Here is a 23,053-nt window from a genome sequence, read left to right on the forward strand (position 1 = left end):
GCTTTCCCCATCCCTCCCCACTATCTGATGTAGGCTTTCCCCATCCCTCCCCACTATCTGATGTAGGCTTTCCCCATCCCTCCCCACTATCTGATGTAGGCTTTCCCCATCACTCCCCACTATCTGATGTAGGCTTTCCCCATCCCTCCCCACTATCTGATGTAGGCTTCCCCATCCCTCCCCACTATCTGATGTAGGCTTTCCCCATCCCTCCCCACTATCTGATGTAGGCTTTCTCCATCCCTCCCCACTATCTGATATAGGCTTTCCCCATCCCTCCCCACTATTTGATATAGGCTTTCTCCATCCCTCCCCACTATTTGATATAGGCTTTCTCCATCCCTCCCCACTATCTGATGTAGGCTTTCCCCATCCCTACCCACTATCTGATGTAGGCTTTCTCCATCCCTCCCCACTATCTGATATAGGCTTTCTCCATCCCTCCCCACTATCTGATGTAGGCTTTCCCCATCCCTCCCGACTATCTGATGTAGGCTTTGTGGGGAGGTAATAACAGGACCAGCCCAAAAAGTCTATTCCCATCAGCGCTCCACTGCTCAGGGCAATGTTTCCCCTGTGATTCCCTCTGCACTCCCTCCCTTTGTCTCCGATACTCACTTTCTCTCCCCTTTCTCTACAGTATCAGAGCAGACAATGAGTCCACAGTAGGTAATGGAGGGGAGACCTGGCAGGCAAGAAACAAGGCTTTTAAACACACACTCACACACTCACTGACCTCCTTACTCAGACTGTGTCACATCTACAGAGAAAACGTGAAACTCAACTTATCCAGAGCAACTTCCATTGAGCAGCAACAGATAGATTGCATATAGATTCACCTGGGTCCGTAGTGAGGCTGTACTCTAGACATCCCTCAGTGCTGCTGACCAATGAGCCCACATGCCATGTACTAGAAGAGTGAACTCTGATTCTATAAAGACTAACCCAACCACTTCAGTCCTACTTCATCCCCACACACTTCAAGTTGGGCTTCTAAAGCTCGGGCCCCATTGAGTGGAGGCAGAGCCATCAAAGCTGCATCCCAGCATGAGCTCAGGCTGGGGGGGACAGAATTGTTGTATTTATTAATTTTTTAACCTTTATTTAACTAGGCAAGTTAGTTAAGAACAAATTCTTATTTACAATGATGGCCTAGGAACAGTGGGTTAACAGCCTTGTTCAATGGCAGAATGACAGATGTGTACCTTGTCAGCTCGGGGATTCGATCTACCAACCTTTCAGTTACTGGCTCAACGCTCTAACCACCTGCTGCCCCAGAATGGGACTCCAACCACAGCCTCCCACCCCTCCCAGTGTTCCCTTCCCAGAGCACAGCACAGAGCAGCTGGGCAGGGACACTCACATCTGGAGCCTCTGTTTATACACAGTCCCACAACATTCTGAGTGCATACTGGGACACTGTGCAGAGATGCCTAGTGAGATGCTTACTGAGTCACTCGCTGCCCAATGCAGTGACTCCCCCCCCCCCTCCCTGTCACTGCCCGGGCAGTACAGTGATGTGGGCTGAATCAGAGGACCTTTTAGAGAAGCACACAATGCGGGAGACACTCTTTTAATCTCAGCGCTACGGAGACACGAACCCCAGAGGGCTGCAGAGGACTGCCTACATTAACACAATCAGACAGGAGCGCTTTCTTCATTAGGAGAAGGACTTCTCCGCTTACAGAGACAGAGAATGGGAGGGAGAGTGTGGGAGGAGAGATATAGAAGGGGAGTGAAGAAATAAATAAGTGGTAGTGTGATAGTGCATGGCTGGGGTGTGTGGCAGCGCACAGAAGAGCTCCTCTGGCTCCCAGGCTGAAACTAGATGAGGTAAAGCTACAGGGGCCGTGTGGGAGTGAGGCACAGAGAGAGGTAGTGCACACAGGAATGTGTGGTTACAGATAAAGAAGGCCACAAAAGTACAAGCCTGCGAGGCACTAACAGGAACACACAGCAGCCGTCTCATCTCTATGGATGAGCTCATTTCTGCTCTTCGGACCGGCAGCTGCTTTTAGACTGTTGCTCTAGCCTGCGGGAGAGTGACTCCTCGGCTGTACATCCATCCATCTCTCTCTGTTCCCTGCCCGCATTCCCTCTCCTCACATCATCCATCACAAGCGCGCACACAGACACACGTGTATCTAGTATATTTATGTGCTAAATAGGCAACAGCACGCAGCCATTTCTTTAGCAGGTCACACACACCTTCATTCTCTCTCCCCTGATGCCTCACCCACCCCCATCCTCCCTCCCTCACTCCATGAAGAAACGTTCCCCAACAAGCCTGCCTGCTCCTGCAGATAAGCCCCCCCCTTCTCCTCCCTACATTTCAAGTGAGCGCCCGCCAGGTCTCTTTAAACACTCATGAGATTACACATTTACTTTCAGAACAGGCAGCCCACAAAACCACCAATAGAATCTCAATCTGCCACCTTTTTCCACAGGTGCAGTGCAGAGGGGAGGAGAGGAGCTGAGTCCCATAGCAGATGTGCTGTTAGCCCCCGGCTGCCAGGCTCCTTATCACAGCGTCTCTCACCTGCACACAGGGTCATTAGAGGCTGCAGGTGATAAGAAGGCTTGGATCTACCTCGATGGCCCTAATCAAAGGAGCCCAGCCTCAAACAGATCGCACTTCAACTCCACCTCTGCACCAACCGTCAGCCTCACACAATAGCAGTGAGTTCTGCTTTGAACATGTCAGTCACAGACACACACTGTACTTTGAAATCATTTGTAGACAGTAGCAGGAGAGAAGGTTGTAAAAGATCACGTGGTAGCTCCAGTCCCAGTGGAGTCATTCCTCCTCAATGTCTGAGTGGTGCAACTCTCAAGCCCCTGTCAGCTTAGCATTTAGCACATATCAGGAAATCAGTGGATTCTCCTATAGACATACAGGAGCCAGGTCATGACCTCTTATAGCAACCCTGCTAAAGGTACTGAGGGCGATAGCAAAGAGTCTGGATGAAATATATCCTTTCTGATTAATTGGGTTTCAGAGACAGAGAGTACAGTGGTGTTTTCAGCTCTAACACAGCTGGGTGTTTACTGAGGCCACTCAGGTTCTGTCTTCTCTATCAGATGGGAAGAGGACAGATAGACAGCGGTGAATTGTTGACTTGTTTGTTTCTCTGGCTGGGTTAAGCAGTTGCCATGGTTTGAATGAGAGGTGGGGGTTGTTTTTGAGTGGCTACGTGGCAGACCAATAAATGGATTAGGTAGAAAACTGAAAAACACTGAGTCGGTCCGAGAGTGGTGACTGAGAGAATGGAGAGGACGAGGACAGGGGGGGCTGAGAGAATGGAGAGGACGAGGACAGGGGGGCTGAGAGAATGGAGAGGACGAGGACAGGGGGGCTGAGAGAATGGAGAGGACGAGGACAGGGGGGCTGAGAGAATGGAGAGGACGAGGACGGGAGGGGTTGAGAGAATGGAGAGGACGAGGACAGGGGGGGCTGAGAGAATGGAGAGGACGAGGACAGGGGGGCTGAGTGAATGGAGAGGACGAGGACAGAGGGGGGCTGAGTGAATGGAGAGGACGAGGACAGGGGGGGCTGAGAGAATGGAGAGGAAGAGGACAGGGAAGGCTGAGCGAATAGAGAGGACGAGGACAGGGGGGGCTGAGAGAATGGAGAGGACGAGGACAGGGGGGGCTGAGAGAATGGAGAGGACGAAGACAGAGAAGTCTGAGCGAATAGAGAGGACGAGGACAGGGGGGGCTGAGAGAATGGAGAGGACGAGGACAGGGAAGGCTGAGCGAATGGAGAGGACAAGGACAGGGGGGGCTGAGCGAATCGAGAGGACGAGGACAGGGGGGGCTGAGAGAATGGAGAGGACGAGGACAGGGGGGGGCTGATGAGGGAAGGAGGGAGAGAATTCCAGGCCCTTGAAGGAGTGTGCCAGGGCCACACCCATTCAAAAGACATCCTCTTTGATGTAAGGCCTGCTAACCAATCACAGTTGTTCCAGCTGCTGCTTGGCCTTCCGCAACCCCCTCCCACCTCCTGCCCCCGTCTCCCATCCCCTGTCCCCAGGCCTGGACCAGGCTTGGCTGGCACAGCTGACTGGGATCAGGGTGCCCCCCTGCCAGTCTGGGGAAGGCTCGTCGTACCAACTGGGTATTTTACCAACCTCCTCACCTCTCCAACCTGCTCAACTGTTGCCGGTTCATCTAAGGAAAAGGCTGAGGTGGTCAGCACACAAAATCAAGATAGCAGCATAACAATCTAACACTAGTGACATGGGTCTAGAGTAAGATTCTGAGTGTGTGTTATTCCTTTACATTTACAGACAAGCTGTGTTGTCTTCCTGCTTATCAGATGTTTGCCAAGTGTAACTGTCTTTGTACTAGTCTCTACCTCCTCCAGTTGAGCAGCAGAGGATGCTGAGACAATGCCGGTGTTTTCCCTCATTCCCAAATTAGTCTTCATCCCAGTGTGTGTGTGTGTGTGTGTGTGTGTGTGTGTGTGTGTGTGTGTGTGTGTGTGTGTGTGTGTGTGTGTGTGTGTGTGTGTGTGTGTGTGTGTGTGTGTGTGTGTGTGTGTGTGTGTGTGTGTGTGTGTGTGTGTGTGTGTGTGTGTGTGTGTGTTGGCTCAGTGTCCAAGGGGGGCGGAATGGAAGGGTTCACCTCGGGTTACAAGAACAAGTACTAACAATACAGGTCATTAATTCAAGGTAAATATGTGCATAAAATAACCTGCACAGCACAGCCTTAAGAGGGAATTACTTTGACAACAATCTCTACCACTGGACCATCATGTTAGCCATTTCAGATCTCTCCATATTTATAATGTTTTACTGTGGGACTGTGGTGAGATACAGGATTTTCACTTGTATTACTCCCTACTAGTTGTACTTGCTCTCCTCCTGCTCTACTTCCTGTACTGCCTGCTGTTGGGATGACACTATATGACAGTTAGAGAGTTCCACCAGACTGAGGCAACACTCTAGAATCAGCCAACATTTGGAAACACTCTGCTCTGGGCTGGAGTGTGAACTCTGTTGGGAGACCTCTGTCTTATCACCGGGCGGGAGCTCCTCATCGGCCAGTCCACTGTTTCTCTGTGAGCCCTGGCCTTGTACTCCTCTCTAATCCCTTTCTCTTATGTCCCTCATGTCGCCTCAATCCAACTGTCACGTGTGTTTGTTTTGTCTTCAAATCACTCCCTCTTTCTACAGCTGGTACTCTCCTCTCGGTTTCAGATTGTTTTGAAGTTGCACCCATACATCATTGGGGATAGGACATAGGTTTAACACACTCACAGCAAGGGAACACAAAGGCAATGTTTGTTTTGCCAGATACTACTGTTTAACTCTCTGTTCCTTCTCTTTGTGAACGTCTGTACTTCTGTATCTGACAGATAGCTGGCCTTATTGACAGGCAGATCTCAACCATGCAGAGGCCCATCTCTAGCCCCCTCTGTGAAGGACAAAGCCCTGTGGTCATGTCTCGTAGACAGACCTGCTGTGGGGTGAGAGGAGAGGCCACAGAGATCCCATACTGTATCTGTGTTCTAATTCCCTTTCTATGGCAGCAGCAGACAGGTCTAAAGGCCGACCTGCAGACCTACCGTACGTTAGATTCAGTATTTTGTGATGAAAAACACGTCACACTGTGCGATGTTCCCAAATTAAAATATTGATATCAACCTGGCCAGATTGTACGGTTTGCTTCAGTTCTGTCGTCACATTCTGCAACTATTTACATCAGCCAACATAGGCTACATCAACTGTGTCATCACATTCTGAAACTATTTATATCAGCCAACATAGGCTACATCAACTGTGTCATCACATTCTGCAACTATTTACATCAGCCAACATAGGCTACATCAACTGTGTCATCACATTCTGCAACTATTTATATCAGCCAACATAGGCTACATCAACTGTGTCATCACATTCTGCAACTATTTACATCAGCCAACATAGGCTACATCAACTGTGTCGTCACATTCTGCAACTATTTACATCAGCCAACATAGGCTACATCAACTGTGTCATCACATTCTGCAACTATCTATATCAGCCAACATAGGCTACATCAACTGTGTCATCACATTCTGCAACTATTTACATCAGCCAACATAGGCTACATCAACTGTGTCATCACATTCTGCAACTATTTATATCAGCCAACATAGGCTACATCAACTGTGTCATCACATTCTGCAACTATTTATATCAGCCAACATAGGCTACATCAACTGTGTCATCACATTCTGCAAGTATTTATATCAGCCAACATAGGCTACATCAACTGTGTCATCACATTCTGCAACTATTTACATCAGCCAACATAGGCTACATCAACTGTGTCATCACATTCTGCAACTATTTACATCAGCCAACATAGGCTACATCAACTGTGTCATCACATTCTGCAACTATTTATATCAGCCAACATAGGCTACATCAACTGTGTCATCACATTCTGCAACTATTTATATCAGCCAACATAGGCTACATCAACTGTGTCATCACATTCTGCAACTATTTATATCAGCCAACATAGGCTACATCAACTGTGTCATCACATTCTGCAACTATTTACATCAGCCAACATAGGCTACATCAACTGTGTCATCACATTCTGCAACTATTTATATCAGCCGACATAGGCTACATCAACTGTGTCATCACATTCTGCAACTATTTATATCAGCCAACATAGGCTACATCAACTGTGTCATCACATTCTGCAAGTATTTATATCAGCCAACATAGGCTACATCAACTGTCTCATCACATTCTGCAAGTATTTATATCAGCCAACATAGGCTACATCAACTGTGTCATCACATTCTGCAACTATTTATATCAGCCAACATAGGCTACATCAACTGTGTCATCACATTCTGCAACTATTTATATCAGCCAACATAGGCTACATCAACTGTGTCATCACATTCTGCAACTATTTATATCAGCCAACATAGGCTACATCAACTGTGTCATCACATTCTGCAACTATTTATATCAGCCAACATAGGCTACATCAACTGTGTCATCACATTCTGCAACTATTTATATCAGCCAACATAGGCTACATCAACTGTGTCATCACATTCTGCAACTATTTATATCAGCCAACATAGGCTACATCAACTGTGTCATCACATTCTGCAACTATTTACATCAGCCAACATAGGCTACATCAACTGTGTCATCACATTCTGCAACTATTTAAATCAGCCGACATAGGCTACATCAACTGTCTCATCACATTCTGCAACTATTTACATCAGCCAACATAGGCTACATCAACTGTGTCATCACATTCTGCAACTATTTATATCAGCCAACATAGGCTACATCAACTGTGTCATCACATTCTGCAACTATTTACATCAGCCAACATAGGCTACATCAACTGTGTCATCACATTCTGCAACTATTTATATCAGCCAACATAGGCTACATCAACTGTGTCATCACATTCTGCAACTATTTATATCAGCCAACATAGGCTACATCAACTGTGTCATCACATTCTGCAAGTATTTACATCAGCCAACATAGGCTACATCAACTGTGTCATCACATTCTGCAAGTATTTACATCAGCCAACATAGGCTACATCAACTGTGTCATCACATTCTGCAAGTATTTATATCAGCCAACATAGGCTACATCAACTGTGTCATCACATTCTGCAAGTATTTATATCAGCCAACATAGGCTACATCAACTGTGTCATCACATTCTGCAACTATTTACATCAGCCAACATAGGCTACATCAACTGTGTCATCACATTCTGCAACTATTTACATCAGCCAACATAGGCTACATCAACTGTGTCATCACATTCTGCAACTATTTACATCAGCCGACATAGGCTACATCAACTGTGTCATCACATTCTGCAACTATTTATATCAGCCAACATAGGCTACATCAACTGTGTCATCACATTCTGCAAGTATTTATATCAGCCAACATAGGCTACATCAACTGTGTCATCACATTCTGCAACTATTTATATCAGCCAACATAGGCTACATCAACTGTGTCATCACATTCTGCAAGTATTTATATCAGCCAACATAGGCTACATCAACTGTGTCATCACATTCTGCAACTATTTATATCAGCCAACATAGGCTACATCAACTGTGTCATCACATTCTGCAAGTATTTATATCAGCCAACATAGGCTACATCAACTGTGTCATCACATTCTGCAACTATTTATATCAGCCAACATAGGCTACATCAACTGTGTCATCACATTCTGCAACTATTTACATCAGCCAACATAGGCTACATCAACTGTGTCATCACATTCTGCAAGTATTTATATCAGCCAACATAGGCTACATCAACTGTGTCATCACATTCTGCAACTATTTACATCAGCCAACATAGGCTACATCAACTGTGTCATCACATTCTGCAACTATTTACATCAGCCAACATAGGCTACATCAACTGTGTCATCACATTCTGCAACTATTTACATCTGCCAACATAGGCTACATCAACTGTGTCATCACATTCTGCAACTATTTACATCAGCCAACATAGGCTACATCAACTGTCTCATCACATTCTGCAACTATTTACATCTGCCAACATAGGCTACATCAACTGTGTCATCACATTCTGCAACTATTTACATCAGCCAACATAGGCTACATCAACTGTGTCATCACATTCTGCAACTATTTACATCTGCCAACATAGGCTACATCAACTGTGTCATCACATTCTGCAACTATTTACATCAGCCAACATAGGCTACATCAACTGTGTCATCACATTCTGCAACTATTTACATCAGCCAACATAGGCTACATCAACTGTGTCATCACATTCTGCAACTATTTATATCAGCCGACATAGGCTACATCAACTGTGTCATCACATTCTGCAACTATTTACATCAGCCAACATAGGCTACATCAACTGTGTCATCACATTCTGCAACTATTTATATCAGCCAAAATAGGCTACATCAACTGTGTCATCACATTCTGCAACTATTTATATCAGCCAACATAGGCTACATCAACTGTGTCATCACATTCTGCAACTATTTATATCAGCCAACATAGGCTACATCAACTGTGTCATCACATTCTGCAACTATTTATATCAGCCAACATAGGCTACATCAACTGTGTCATCACATTCTGCAACTATTTACATCAGCCAACATAGGCTACATCAACTGTGTCATCACATTCTGCAACTATTTACATCAGCCAACATAGGCTACATCAACTGTGTCATCACATTCTGCAAGTATTTATATCAGCCGACATAGGCTACATCAACTGTGTCATCACATTCTGCAACTATTTATATCAGCCAACATAGGCTACATCAACTGTGTCATCACATTCTGCAACTATTTACATCAGCCAACATAGGCTACATCAACTGTGTCATCACATTCTGCAACTATTTACATCAGCCAACATAGGCTACATCAACTGTGTCATCACATTCTGCAACTATTTATATCAGCCAACATAGGCTACATCAACTGTGTCATCACATTCTGCAACTATTTACATCAGCCAACATAGGCTACATCAACTGTGTCATCACATTCTGCAACTATTTATATCAGCCAACATAGGCTACATCAACTGTGTCATCACATTCTGCAACTATTTACATCAGCCAACATAGGCTACATCAACTGTGTCATCACATTCTGCAACTATTTATATCAGCCAACATAGGCTACATCAACTGTGTCATCACATTCTGCAACTATTTACATCAGCCAACATAGGCTACATCAACTGTGTCATCACATTCTGCAACTATTTACATCAGCCAACATAGGCTACATCAACTGTGTCATCACATTCTGCAACTATTTACATCAGCCAACATAGGCTACATCAACTGTGTCATCACATTCTGCAACTATTTACATCAGCCAACATAGGCTACATCAACTGTGTCATCACATTCTGCAACTATTTACATCAGCCGACATAGGCTACATCAACTGTGTCATCACATTCTGCAACTATTTAAATCAGCCGACATAGGCTACATCAACTGTGTCATCACATTCTGCAACTATTTACATCAGCCAACATAGGCTACATCAACTGTGTCATCACATTCTGCAACTATTTATATCAGCCGACATAGGCTACATCAACTGTGTCATCACATTCTGCAACTATTTACATCAGCCAACATAGGCTACATCAACTGTCTCATCACATTCTGCAACTATTTACATCAGCCAACATAGGCTACATCAACTGTGTCATCACATTCTGCAACTATTTACATCAGCCAACATAGGCTACATCAACTGTGTCATCACATTCTGCAACTATTTATATCAGCCAACATAGGCTACATCAACTGTGTCATCACATTCTGCAAGTATTTATATCAGCCAACATAGGCTACATCAACTGTCTCATCACATTCTGCAACTATCTATATCAGCCAACATAGGCTACATCAACTGTGTCATTACATTCTGCAAGTATTTATATCAGCCAACATAGGCTACATCAACTGTTTCATCACATTCTGCAACTATTTATATCAGCCAACATAGGCTACATCAACTGTGTCATCACATTCTGCAACTATTTACATCAGCCAACATAGGCTACATCAACTGTGTCATCACATTCTGCAACTATTTATATCAGCCAACATAGGCTACATCAACTGTGTCATCACATTCTGCAACTATTTATATCAGCCAACATAGGCTACATCAACTGTGTCATCACATTCTGCAACTATTTACATCAGCCAACATAGGCTACATCAACTGTGTCATCACATTCTGCAACTATTTACATCAGCCAACATAGGCTACATCAACTGTGTCATCACATTCTGCAACTATTTACATCAGCCAACATAGGCTACATCAACTGTGTCATCACATTCTGCAACTATTTATATCAGCCAACATAGGCTACATCAACTGTGTCATCACATTCTGCAACTATTTACATCAGCCAACATAGGCTACATCAACTGTGTCATCACATTCTGCAACTATTTATATCAGCCAACATAGGCTACATCAACTGTGTCATCACATTCTGCAACTATTTACATCAGCCAACATAGGCTACATCAACTGTGTCATCACATTCTGCAACTATTTATATCAGCCAACATAGGCTACATCAACTGTGTCATCACATTCTGCAACTATTTACATCAGCCAACATAGGCTACATCAACTGTGTCATCACATTCTGCAAGTATTTATATCAGCCAACATAGGCTACATCAACTGTGTCATCACATTCTGCAACTATTTATATCAGCCAACATAGGCTACATCAACTGTGTCATCACATTCTGCAACTATTTACATCAGCCAACATAGGCTACATCAACTGTGTCATCACATTCTGCAACTATTTACATCAGCCAACATAGGCTACATCAACTGTGTCATCACATTCTGCAACTATTTATATCAGCCAACATAGGCTACATCAACTGTGTCATCACATTCTGCAACTATTTATATCAGCCAACATAGGCTACATCAACTGTGTCATCACATTCTGCAAGTATTTATATCAGCCAACATAGGCTACATCAACTGTGTCATCACATTCTGCAACTATTTATATCAGCCAACATAGGCTACATCAACTGTGTCATCACATTCTGCAACTATTTACATCAGCCAACATAGGCTACATCAACTGTGTCATCACATTCTGCAACTATTTATATCAGCCAACATAGGCTACATCAACTGTGTCATCACATTCTGCAACTATTTACATCAGCCGACATAGGCTACATCAACTGTGTCATCACATTCTGCAACTATTTATATCAGCCGACATAGGCTACATCAACTGTGTCATCACATTCTGCAAGTATTTATATCAGCCAACATAGGCTACATCAACTGCAGGGGTCTATTTGACCCGTGCAAGTACCAGCACTGTGAGTGTAGTGATTTCAGAAAAACTGAAAATATCCATGTTAGAAATAGTTTTTACATACAAACTCAGAATCAACTGGGCGCATTTGAAAAGGAGACACTATGTCTTCACTAATAAAATAAAGGTCAAATATATATATATATATATATCATAATCATTGGCTTCCCCAAAATAACATGGTCGCTGTGGTAGAACGTGTATTTTGGTGAGTTTGTGCGTCATGTAAACAGGATTGCTAGTGAAATGTTTCTTCTTGCAAAGCATTAATCAAACTATTATATTAGTCTGACTATTCACAATAATCGTATTCTTGTGTGCATATTCAAGTGCCAGCCTTGTTCCTATTTGTCAGTCACCGGGATCGGCTCGTAGCACCAGCCATAAACACGATAAAGGCTAAACATTTGTCGGAGCCTACGACTGAACGTAGCGGTACCTAATCGGCAGACCGCGACTCTGTCACACTGAACGAGCCAAGACGTCCAACAATCGTTAATGACCTAAGAATTTGCCCCATGAAGTGGAAATTTTGTCTGAGACGGCAAAATCGTTGCATAAACGCCTAAAATCGTACAGTCTGTGGGGACTTAAGACGGTGAGACATCTCATGTGATACGCCCCTTCCTGCAGGGACCAGGTGCACCTTGCTGCTGCCGCCCAATCACTCCTCCATCATCATCATCACACTTCACTTCCAGCGCTGCTCTCACACATGGCTCAGTGCTCTAAGGCAGGCCTGGGGGGCACTCCCTGGAGAATACCAGCCACAACAAACTGTACTGTTACTGTTACCCGCACTGGCTGGTACTGGTACCCCCCCCTTCCAGCCTGCTGCCTAACAGAGCAAAATGCTTACTCACCCAACCCCAGCAGATAGATACCTGAATTATTTAAAAAACATTCTTTATTCCAATATATGTCCCCCTCTCCACTCCCCATCCCCCCTATCCTCTCCCCATCCCCCCTCTCCTCTCCCCATCCCCCCTATCCTCTCCCCATCCCCCTCATCTCCCCATCCCCCCTTTCCTCTCCCCATCCCCCCTCTCCTCTCCCCATCCCCCCTCTCCTCTCCCCATCCCCCTCTCCTCTCCCCATCCCCCTTCTCCTCCCCCCCATCCCCCTCCCCATACCCCCTCTCCTCATCCCTCCTCTCCCCATCCCTCCTCTCCTCATCCCTCCTCTCCCCATCCCCCCTCCTCTCCCCAACCCCCCTCTCCTCATCCCTCCTCTCCCTATCCCCCTCTGCTCTCCCCATCCCCCTCTGCTCTCCCCATCCCTCCTCTCCTCTCCCCATCCCCCTTTCCTCTCCCCATCCCCCCTCCTCTCCCCATCCCCCCTTTCCTCTCCCCATCCCCATCCCCCTCCTCTCCCTATCCCCCCTCTCCTCTCCCCATCCCCCCTTTCCTCTCCCCATCCCCCCTTTCCTCTCCCCACCCCCCTCCTCTCCCTATCCCCCCCTCCTCTCCCCATCCCCCCTTTCCTCTCCCCATCCCCCTCCTCTCCCTATCCCCCCTCCTCTCCCCATCCCCCCTATCCTCTCCCCATCCCCCCTTTCCTCTCCCCATCCCCCCTTTCCTCTCCCCATCCCCCTCTCCCCATCCCCCTCTCCTCTCCCCATCCCCCCTTTCCTCTCCCCATCCCACCTCTCCTCTCCCCATCCCCCCTCTCCTCTCCCCATCCCCCCCTTCTCTCCCCATCCCCCCTTCTCTCCCCATCCCCCTCTCCTCTCCACATCCCCCTTCTCCTCCCCCCTCCCCCCATCCCCCTCTCCTCTCCCCACCCCATCCCCCCTCTCCTCATCCCTCCTCTCCCCATCCCTCCTCTCCTCATCCCTCCTCTCCCCATCCCCTCTGCTCTCCCCATCCCCCCTCCTCTCCCCATCCCCCCCTCCTCTCCCCATCCCCCCTCTCCCCAATCCTCCTCTCCCCATCCCCCTCTGCTCTCCCCATCCCCCCTCTGCTCTCCCCATCCCTCCTCTCCTCTCCCCATGCCCCCTCTCCTCTCCCCATCCCCCCTCTCCTCTCCCCATCCCCCCTCTCCTCATCCCTCCTCTCCCCATCCTCCCCCTCCTCTCCCTATCCCCCCTCTCCTCTCCCCATCCCCCCTATCCTCTCCCCATCCCCCCTTTCCTCTCCCCATCCCCCCTTTCCTCTCCCCATCCCCCTCTCCTCTCCCCATCCCCCCTTTCCTCTCCCCATCCCACCTCTCCTCTCCCCATCCCCCCTCTCCTCTCCCCATCCCCCCCTTCTCTCCCCATCCCCCCTTCTCTCCCCATCCCCCTCTCCTCTCCACATCCCCCTTCTCCTCCCCCCTCCCCCATCCCCCTCTCCTCTCCCCACCCCATCCCCCCTCTCCTCATCCCTCCTCTCCCCATCCCTCCTCTCCTCATCCCTCCTCTCCCCATCCCCCTCTGCTCTCCCCATCCCCCCTCCTCTCCCCATCCCCCCTCCTCTCCCCAACCCCCCTCTCCCCATCCCTCCTCTCCCCATCCCCCTCTGCTCTCCTCATCCCCCCTCTGCTCTCCCCATCCCTCCTCTCCTCTCCCCATGCCCCCTCTCCTCTCCCCATCCCCCCTCTCCTCATCCCTCCTCTCCCCATCCTCCCTCTGCTCTCCCCATCCCCCCTCTGCTCTCCCCATCCCTCCTCTCCTCTCCTGAGGCTTTGAAAATGACATGGAGCCTTGAGCTGTTGTTGAGTGAGAACAACAGACAGAGGAAGTGAGGGAGAAACAATAACAGGATACCAAACATATCCCAACCAGGATGAGGTCAGATGACAATGAGAGCCTAAACTAGCTATTGTGGACCTAAATGTCTAACAAGTCTGTATTTAAGATTTTAGAGGAACGGGTTTGTTGTGTAATGTGCAATATTTTTCAAAACAGACTTACCTTTCCTAGAGGTTTGGAGGAGTCCCAGCTCCTCTTCTCTATGGAGGGGGGGATCTGGTAGATGTCCTGAGTCTGGTTCAGTGAGGGGGGAACCTGGTAGATATCCTGCCCAGGACCAGGCCCTCCTGCTGAGGGAGGCACCTGATAGATGTCCTGAACAGGAGCGTGGAACTTCTTCTGGGAGAGCATGGGGGCCTTGGGTGGGGCTTGGGGGCCCATGGGTATCTGGTACAGGCTTGAAGAAGAAGGCTTGCCATGGTTGGGGGGCATCATGTAGATGCTGTCAGGTAGGGCGGGGACAGGCCCAGGGTTGGAGAAGGCAGGGTGCATGGCTGTGTACTGGGAGGAGGGGGAGGGCTTGCAGTAGGCACTCTGCGGGGGGAAGGCCAGCTGGTTCGGGCTCTGGGCAGGGCCAGGTTGGGAGGCATGGGGGAGTGGAGACTGCTGCTGCCCAGCCTTGTCATACATGCCCACCAGGATCTTGAGGCGGTTTCCAGGGACGATGCCCTGGCGTCCATGCAGAGAGCAGAGCCACCAGCCATCCAGACCCTGGGTGTCCCGTTCCAGTACCGTCATGATGTCACCTTTCCGGAAGGACAGCTCGTCTGGAGACTCAGCCACATTGTCGTACAGGGCCTTGGCCAGAACGTTCTGCAGAGAAAAGGAGAGAGGGTTAGTTAATTATTCCTTTACAGACAAGCTGTGTTATCTTGTATTAATTGGATACCCAGAGTTTGTTGAACAAAGTTCCAGATGTTATACTCGGTTGTAGTACCCTTCAGAAAGAACACTTACTTCCATAATGTTAGACTGTCAAATTCCCCAGTGCCAGGGCAGGCTGACTCCATATACCAGACTCAATACCTTCCAGGACAGTTAAATAACTACAAAACACAGCTGACACCTAACAGCACAGGCTCCATCTGCCAGCCCAGAGCAAACACAGCTGACACCTAACAGCACAGGCTCCATCTGCCAGCCCAGAGCAAACACAGCTGACACCTAACAGCACAGGCTCCATCTGCCAGCCCAGAGCAAACACAGCTGACACCTAACAGCACAGGCTCCATCTGCCAGCCCAGAGCAAACACAGCTGACACCTAACAGCACAGGCTCCATCTGCCAGCCCAGAGCAAACACAGCTGACACCTAACAGCACAGGCTCCATCTGCCAGCCCAGAGCAAACACAGCTGACACCTAACAGAACAGGCTCCATCTGCCAGCCCAGAGCAAACACAGCTGACACCTAACAGCACAGGCTCCATCTGCCAGCCCAGAGCAAACACAGCTGACACCTAACAGCACAGGCTCCATCTGCCAGCCCAGAGCAAACACAGCCGACACCTAACAGCACAGGCTCCATCTGCCAGCCCAGAGCAAACACAGCTGACACCTAACAGCACAGGCTCCATCTGCCAGCCCAGAGCAAACACAGCTGACACCTAACAGCACAGGCTCCATCTGCCAGCCCAGAGCAAACACAGCCACCCACTCACTATGGGATGCTTTGAAAATAAACCAATATTTGGAGTGCCCCCATGACCGGTATCCCCTCCCTCCCCTAGTACAGAGTGGTAAGACAAGTCTGGCATGGGGCTCTCTCTCCCCCCCTCTCCCTCTCCCTCTCTCTCTCTCTCTCTCTCTCTCTCTCACTTTCTCTCTCTCTCTCTCTGTCTCCAAGCTATATTAGCTACGCCTGATTGGTTAATTGTGAGACGCCTCCACTTTCTGATTTATTGCCTGGCTTCGCGTTGTCCACCTTAGTCCATATGTGTGTTTATTAAGAGAGGGAGAGTCAATGTTGCCTATACCAGAGGGGCCTCTCATTCCTTGCCACTATTTATCTGTCTATTCAGCACCCAGGCCTCTATCCAAGAGCAATGCCACACAGGGCACAGGGCACAGGGCACAGGTCACAGGGCTGATCATTTACGACCGAGAGAGCTAAATCAAATCAAATCAAATCAAATCAAATGTATTTATATAGCCCTTCGTACATCAGCTGATATCTCAAAGTGCTGTACAGAAACCCAGCCTAAAACCCCAAACAGCAAGCAATGCAGGTGTAGAAGCTACAGCTCTGTCTCCCGCCCTCCTGCCCATGGCTATCTCCCTCCCCAGCCCAGATGGACAGGGTGTGGGGACAGGGTTCCATGCAGTGGAGATAGTGTCTATCTGTTCACAGTGTGGTTATTTATACGGTCAGCAGAGGTTCCCCCGTCTAAAACCCATTATAACACATCCTGACCTGACTATCTCTGTCGTTCTCCCCCATTACAGATACTGGAAGCCAAGCCTGTAAAACATGTACCACCCACACCACGGCCAGTAGCGGTGTGTGGGTATAACCACTGAGGAAGCCAAGCCAGTAAAACATGTACCACCCCCACCACGGCCAGTAGCGGTGTGTGGGTATAACCACTGAGGAAGCCAAGCCAGTAAAACATGTACCACCCACACCACGTCCAGTAGCGGTGTGTGGGTATAACCACTGAGGAAGCCAAGCCAGTAAAACATGTACCACCCCCACCACGGCCAGTAGCTGTGTGTGTATAAAACCACTGAGGAAGCCAAGCCAGTAAAACATGTACCACCCCCACCACGTCCAGTAGCGGTGTGTGGGTATAACCACTGAGGAAGCCAAGCCAGTAAAACATGTACCACCCCCACCACGGCCAGTAGCTGTGTGTGTATAAAACCACTGAGGAAGCCAAGCCAGTAAAACATGTACCACCCCCACCACGGCCAGTAGCGGTGTGTGTATAAAACCACTGAGGAAGCCAAGCCAGTAAAACATGTACCACCCCCACCACGGCCAGTAGCGGTGTGTGTATAAAACCACTGAGGAAGCCAAGCCAGTAAAACATGTACCACCCCCACCATGGCCAGTAGCGGTGTGTGTATAAAACCACTGAGGAAGCCAAGTCAGTAAAACATGTACCACCCCCACCATGGCCAGTAGCGGTGTGTGTATAAAACCACTGAGGAAGCCAAGCCAGTAAAAATACATATTACAACCCATGTTGTGATAATTGCATTGTTTGCTCTATAACCCATTCATTCATACACCAGCGTGATATACAATAAGGCTGAGACAACAAACAGACAACAGTCACAGCTGCTACTGCAGAATAAAGTCAACTACACATACGTTTGTTTCATCACAACACCGGGGAGGAACATCTGTCCGTTCAAGTCCACAAAGCAAATATAGCATGTAACAAACAGTTATGACCTTCAGCATGGTCAAGCAAGTTCATGTTTGACAGTTTACTAAACAACTACTGATTTAGAACCACAGAGTTACCGCAAGTCAGCACAAAGACAACAGGAGCACTGTCTCTGCTATTCCAGCACCACTTCAAACATCATCAATTCAAAAAGGCTATATATGCTTAGCTTAATAAACAGAAAACAAACTTAAAGATAATAAAAACAATTTAGTCCAATCAAGGTTGCTTACAAATGTCCTTGTTTTCCATGAAAACATACATGAAATTAGTTGCAAAATGAATAGGAAATATAGTCAAGACGTTGACAAGGTTATAAATAATTATTTTTAATTTAAATAATAATTGTGTCCTTCAAACTTTGCTTTCATCAAAGAATCCTCAATTTGCAGCAATTACAGCCTTGCAGACCTTTGGTATTCTAGTTGTCAATTTGTTGAGGTAGTCTGAAGAGATTTCACCCCATGCTTCCTGAAGCACCTCCAACAAGTTTGATTGGCTTGATTGGCACTTCTTACGTACCATACGGTCAAGCTGCTCCCACAACAGCTCAATAGGGTTGAGATCTGGTGACTGTGCTGGACACTCCATTATAGACAGAACACCAGCTGACTGCTTCTTCCCTAAATAGTTATTGTCTAGTTTGGAGCTGTGCTTTGGGTCATTGTCCTGTTCTAGGAGGAAATTGCCTCCAATTAAGAGCCATCCACAGGGTATGGCATGGCGTTGCAAAATGGAGTGATAGCCTTCCTTCTTCAAGATCCCTTTTACCCTGTACAAATCTCCCACTTTACCACCACCAAAGCAACCCCAGACCATCACATTGGCTCCACCATGCTTGACAGATGACGTCAACACTCCTCCAGCATATTTTCATTTTTTCTGCGTCTCACAAATGTTCTTCTTTGTGATCCGAACACGTCAAACTTAGATTAGTCTGTCCGTAACACTTTTTTCCAATCTTCCTCTGTCCAGTGTCTGTGTTCTTTTGCCCATCTTACTCTTTTATTTTTATTGGCCAGTCTGAGATATGGCTTTTTCTTTGCAACTCTGCCTAGAAGGCCAGCATTCCAGAGTCGCCTCTTCACTGTTGATGTTGAGACTGGTGCTTTGCGGGTACTATTTAATGAAGCTGCCAATTGAGGACTTGTGAGGCGTCTGTTTCTCAAACTAGACACTCTAATGTTCTCTTGCTCAGTTGTGCACTGGGGCCTCCCACTCCTATTTCTATTCTGGTTAGAGCCAGTTTGCGCTGTTCTGTCAAGGGAGTAGTACACAGCGTTGTACGAGAGCTTCAGTTTCTTGGAAACTTCTCGCATTGAATAGCCTTAATTTCTCAGAACTAGAATAGACTGACGAGTTTTCAGAATAAAGTTCTTTGTTTCTGGCCCTTTTGAGCCTGTAATCGAACCTACAAATGCTGATGCTTCAGATACTCAACTATTCTAAAGGCCAGTTTAATTGCTTCTTTAATCAGGACAACAGTTTCAGCTGTGCTAAAATAATTGCAAAAGGGTTTTCTAATGATCAATTAGCCTTTTAAAATGATCAACTTGGATTAGCTAACACAACGTGCCATTGGAACACAGGAGTGATGGTTGCTGATAATGGTCCTCTACGCCTATGTATTACAAGTCAGCCGTTTCCAGCTACAATAGTTATTTACAACATTAACAATGTCTACACTGTATTTCTGATCAATTTGATGTTGTTTTAATGGAAAAAACATTTTGAAGTGACCATAAACTTTTGAACAGTGTGTATGTGGCTGTCCATGGTACTGATTTCCGTGAGTGAGTGTGTGTGTGTGTGTGTGTGTGTGTGTGTGTGTGTGTGTGTGTGTGTGTGTGTGTGTGTGTGTGTGTGTGTGTGTGTGCATGTGCGTGCAGGTATAATATATAATACAATTAAGTTGACTCACCCTACTTGTAGACTAGTTGAACACCAATGCCATCCACCTCTCTTTCATGTTGGTTCAATTTTAGTTGAGTTTTTAACCCTAACTTCCTGGTATGGGAACAATGCACCAGCTACTAGACTACATATTGAACTTCAGTCGTCTCAGACCAGTGGCACAATATATTCATTTATGGTTAGATCAGAATCGGCATCATAATCATTGCCTGTACAGAGAATTAAGTCAAAACCACATGTCCAAATCCACTTCTCCATCCATGGCCTAGGAAAGAGACAAGCTAGCTACTGCAGGACATGAAATCAACAGACAAGTTTGTCTGACAAGGATGACGTTTCGCTTAGGCTGTGATTTGATTGGTGTGAAGCCAATTCCAGACTGGTCTACATTGAGAGGAGTTTTGCTGTTGCCAGGACAACCAACAGTTGAGCTCAGCTCAATGCTGATTGGCTAATTATTTTATCATTTTTTTATCAAGGGAGGCCAAATGCTTGATGGCATCAATCAATCAAATGCTACAGCGGTAACATGTCATACTATTTTGTTCCAGACAGCATCAGATACATGGTCTATACATACTGAGACAGATGGGTCTGTTCCCCTCGATCTGATCATTTCTCCATTGAGATTCACCCACTTGCAAATTGACAGAAAAGAGAAAGATAAATTATGTTATAATTGTAAAACATAAAAAGATTGGTCAAATATTTGGGTAAGCCTGGCTTCCCTAGCCATCCATGAATACACTCCATTGACTCCGGCACCTTGTTAGTCTCATGATGAGATATCAAACACTCCTGGTTCCCTGTTCCACTGCCAGAACAGACCCTGGGTTGCCTACTCTCTGTGTGCCAGATATGGCCAATTATAGACATGTGCAATTACTGTGCTATTACAATACCCAGACAGTAATGCCAATGTTAATGTACGTTCAGATGTTCCCTATATGTAGTCAACGTAAGGAATCAGGATAGTCTAAGTGCTGAGTGAGGGCTGCTGTGCTGTGATCTGTCTGCGTCATGTGTATTCAGGGATTGAGTGTATTGGGGTGGTGATGAATGCAGTGCTGTGTGTTGGTCTAGTGGAGGGACAGTCAGGGCCTATCTCCCAGTCACAGCCCTCTGATGAATAGCCTGCTTGTCCTGGGAGAGGGACGACTACTCTGCGTCCCGACACGTCAGGGCTGAGGAGGCTCTGGACACACACACACACAGCCTCCCACTATAGCGCCTGAGTGGCGCTCTGGTGGCCAGCAGCTGTCTGCCATTTCACCATGCGGGCCAAACACACACTGACCAGGCAGGGGCTGACCAGACACATAGGCAGACACACACACGTGCGACTAGTGAAATAATGAGGGGCCCTCAAACTAGTAGAAAGATTTCATTATACTATGAGTTTTATTCACAGGAACAGCTTGGTTGATGCAGAGCTTACATCTTCAGTCTCGCTCAACGTGGACAGATAAATGGCTTTTAGTCATCTCTACCTTAAAAAAAAGCTACGTGACATTTAATTGGTCTTTGTGAAGACATTTGGTATCAATTACCGGAGGTTTCTATAGGATGAGAGTCAGAAGTAAAAATTATTCAATATACTTAAGTGACAACGAGGTAGTGATGTATGCAGCATGGTGCTTCATATTGCCTACTCTTCTATTTTATATATTATCTTAACTCTCCCTTTATCCTGCCAGCTTGCTCTCTTTATCTATTCCATCTATCTCTCCCTTCAGAAAAAAAGAGCAAAGAAAGAGATTCCTTTGACCAAGCTTTTGTCTGCTCTATGTCATAAGTTAATTTCCTGTTGGAGGGAGGGAGTGGGCAGAGAGAACTAATGACATCACAATTTTGAACTTTGCCTTCATTAGCTGAAGGCCTGCCTGCCAACTCTCAGTATAAGTCACCCACAAATCTCTCCCTGTTTTTCTCCCTCTGGCCACAGAAACAGGAAGTGCTTAGAGAATGATTCACGTGCCGTTCTGATTATTTATGAGTCAATAACTAGATGACTACTAGTCTCTCTACCTAGTCTAAATGGCATATTCGATGGATGTACACACCTCCCTAGACACACCCAGCTGAGGGTCTAGAAACTAAAGTAAACTCTAATGTGAATCTGGTTGATCATTAAATCTGCAATATGTATTACCAAATTCACATAGAAATGTTAGTTATAGATCTGTCATTCTCATTGAAAGCAAGTCTAATTAGCTGTAGATATGTTCTACATGCGCTATTTCTATGCTTCACGTTCGTAAGTTTCATTTTTGCATCTTTTACTTTCGGGTTTTGTACACCAACTTCAAAACAGCTGGTTATGGAAAATATATTTAACAGCGGTTTAGATGGAACAATTATTCTCTACACTATACTTGCTTGTTTTGTCATAAATTGAAATTAGGCGAACTATTGGAATTTTAGCAACCAGAAAATGGCAAAGTGATTTCTGCATAGTTCACCTGTCACAGGAGACCCATGAGGCGGCTCACAATTGGCCCAGCGTCGTCCGGGTTAGGGGAGGGTTTGACCGACAGGGATTTCCTTGTCCCATTGTGCTTGTGGCGGGCCGGGCAACCGGCAAACTGACTTCAGTAGCCAGCTGTACAGTGTTTCCTCCGACACATTGGTGTGTCTCGCTTCCCGGGTTAAGCAAGCTTGGCAGGGTCGTGCTTCGGAGGACGCATGGCTCTCGACCTTCACCTCGATGGAACAAGACTGTAACTACCAATTGGATATCATGAAATTGGGGAATCGGTGGTTCCAACAACAATGTTGTTCAGGTGGCCATACTAACCTACTGGCTCTGTGCTGTGCTTTATTTCCTTTGTTTGGGGTAGAAACCTGACAATGGCCACAGTGAAACACTGGGGTTCAGCAGTTTTCTAAACACTGCATAGCTCAGTCAACATGCTAAGACTTCACCATTGTGGTCATTACCATGGTAATGGAGGGTCAAAGCCTTCACCCCTACAGCCGGGAGCAAACAATGTCTGACGCCAAGAGGTGAAACGAGAGAGAGAGAGGGAGAGAGAGAGAGAGAGAGAGGTAGGGAGAGGAGAGAGAGAGAGAGAGAGAGGGAGAGAGAGAGAGAGAGGGAGGGAG

General features: G+C 46.8%; 1 protein-coding gene across 4 annotated transcripts in view; it reads right to left on the bottom strand.

Moving 5' to 3' along the window:
• Positions 1-23,053, bottom strand: part of LOC109889323 (breast cancer anti-estrogen resistance protein 1-like) — a 116,106-nt gene that overhangs the window by 26,004 nt on the left and 67,049 nt on the right. For all 4 annotated transcript variants that reach the window (XM_031822735.1, XM_031822734.1, XM_020480680.2 and 1 more), the window contains exon 2: positions 14,804-15,454. In XM_031822735.1, coding sequence (XP_031678595.1) covers positions 14,804-15,454 — 651 coding nt within the window. The remainder of the gene's footprint in view (positions 1-14,803; positions 15,455-23,053) is intronic.

The sequence above is a fragment of the Oncorhynchus kisutch genome, linkage group LG4 (genome assembly GCF_002021735.2).
Source record: "Oncorhynchus kisutch isolate 150728-3 linkage group LG4, Okis_V2, whole genome shotgun sequence".
NCBI classification, from domain to species: domain Eukaryota; kingdom Metazoa; phylum Chordata; class Actinopteri; order Salmoniformes; family Salmonidae; genus Oncorhynchus; species Oncorhynchus kisutch.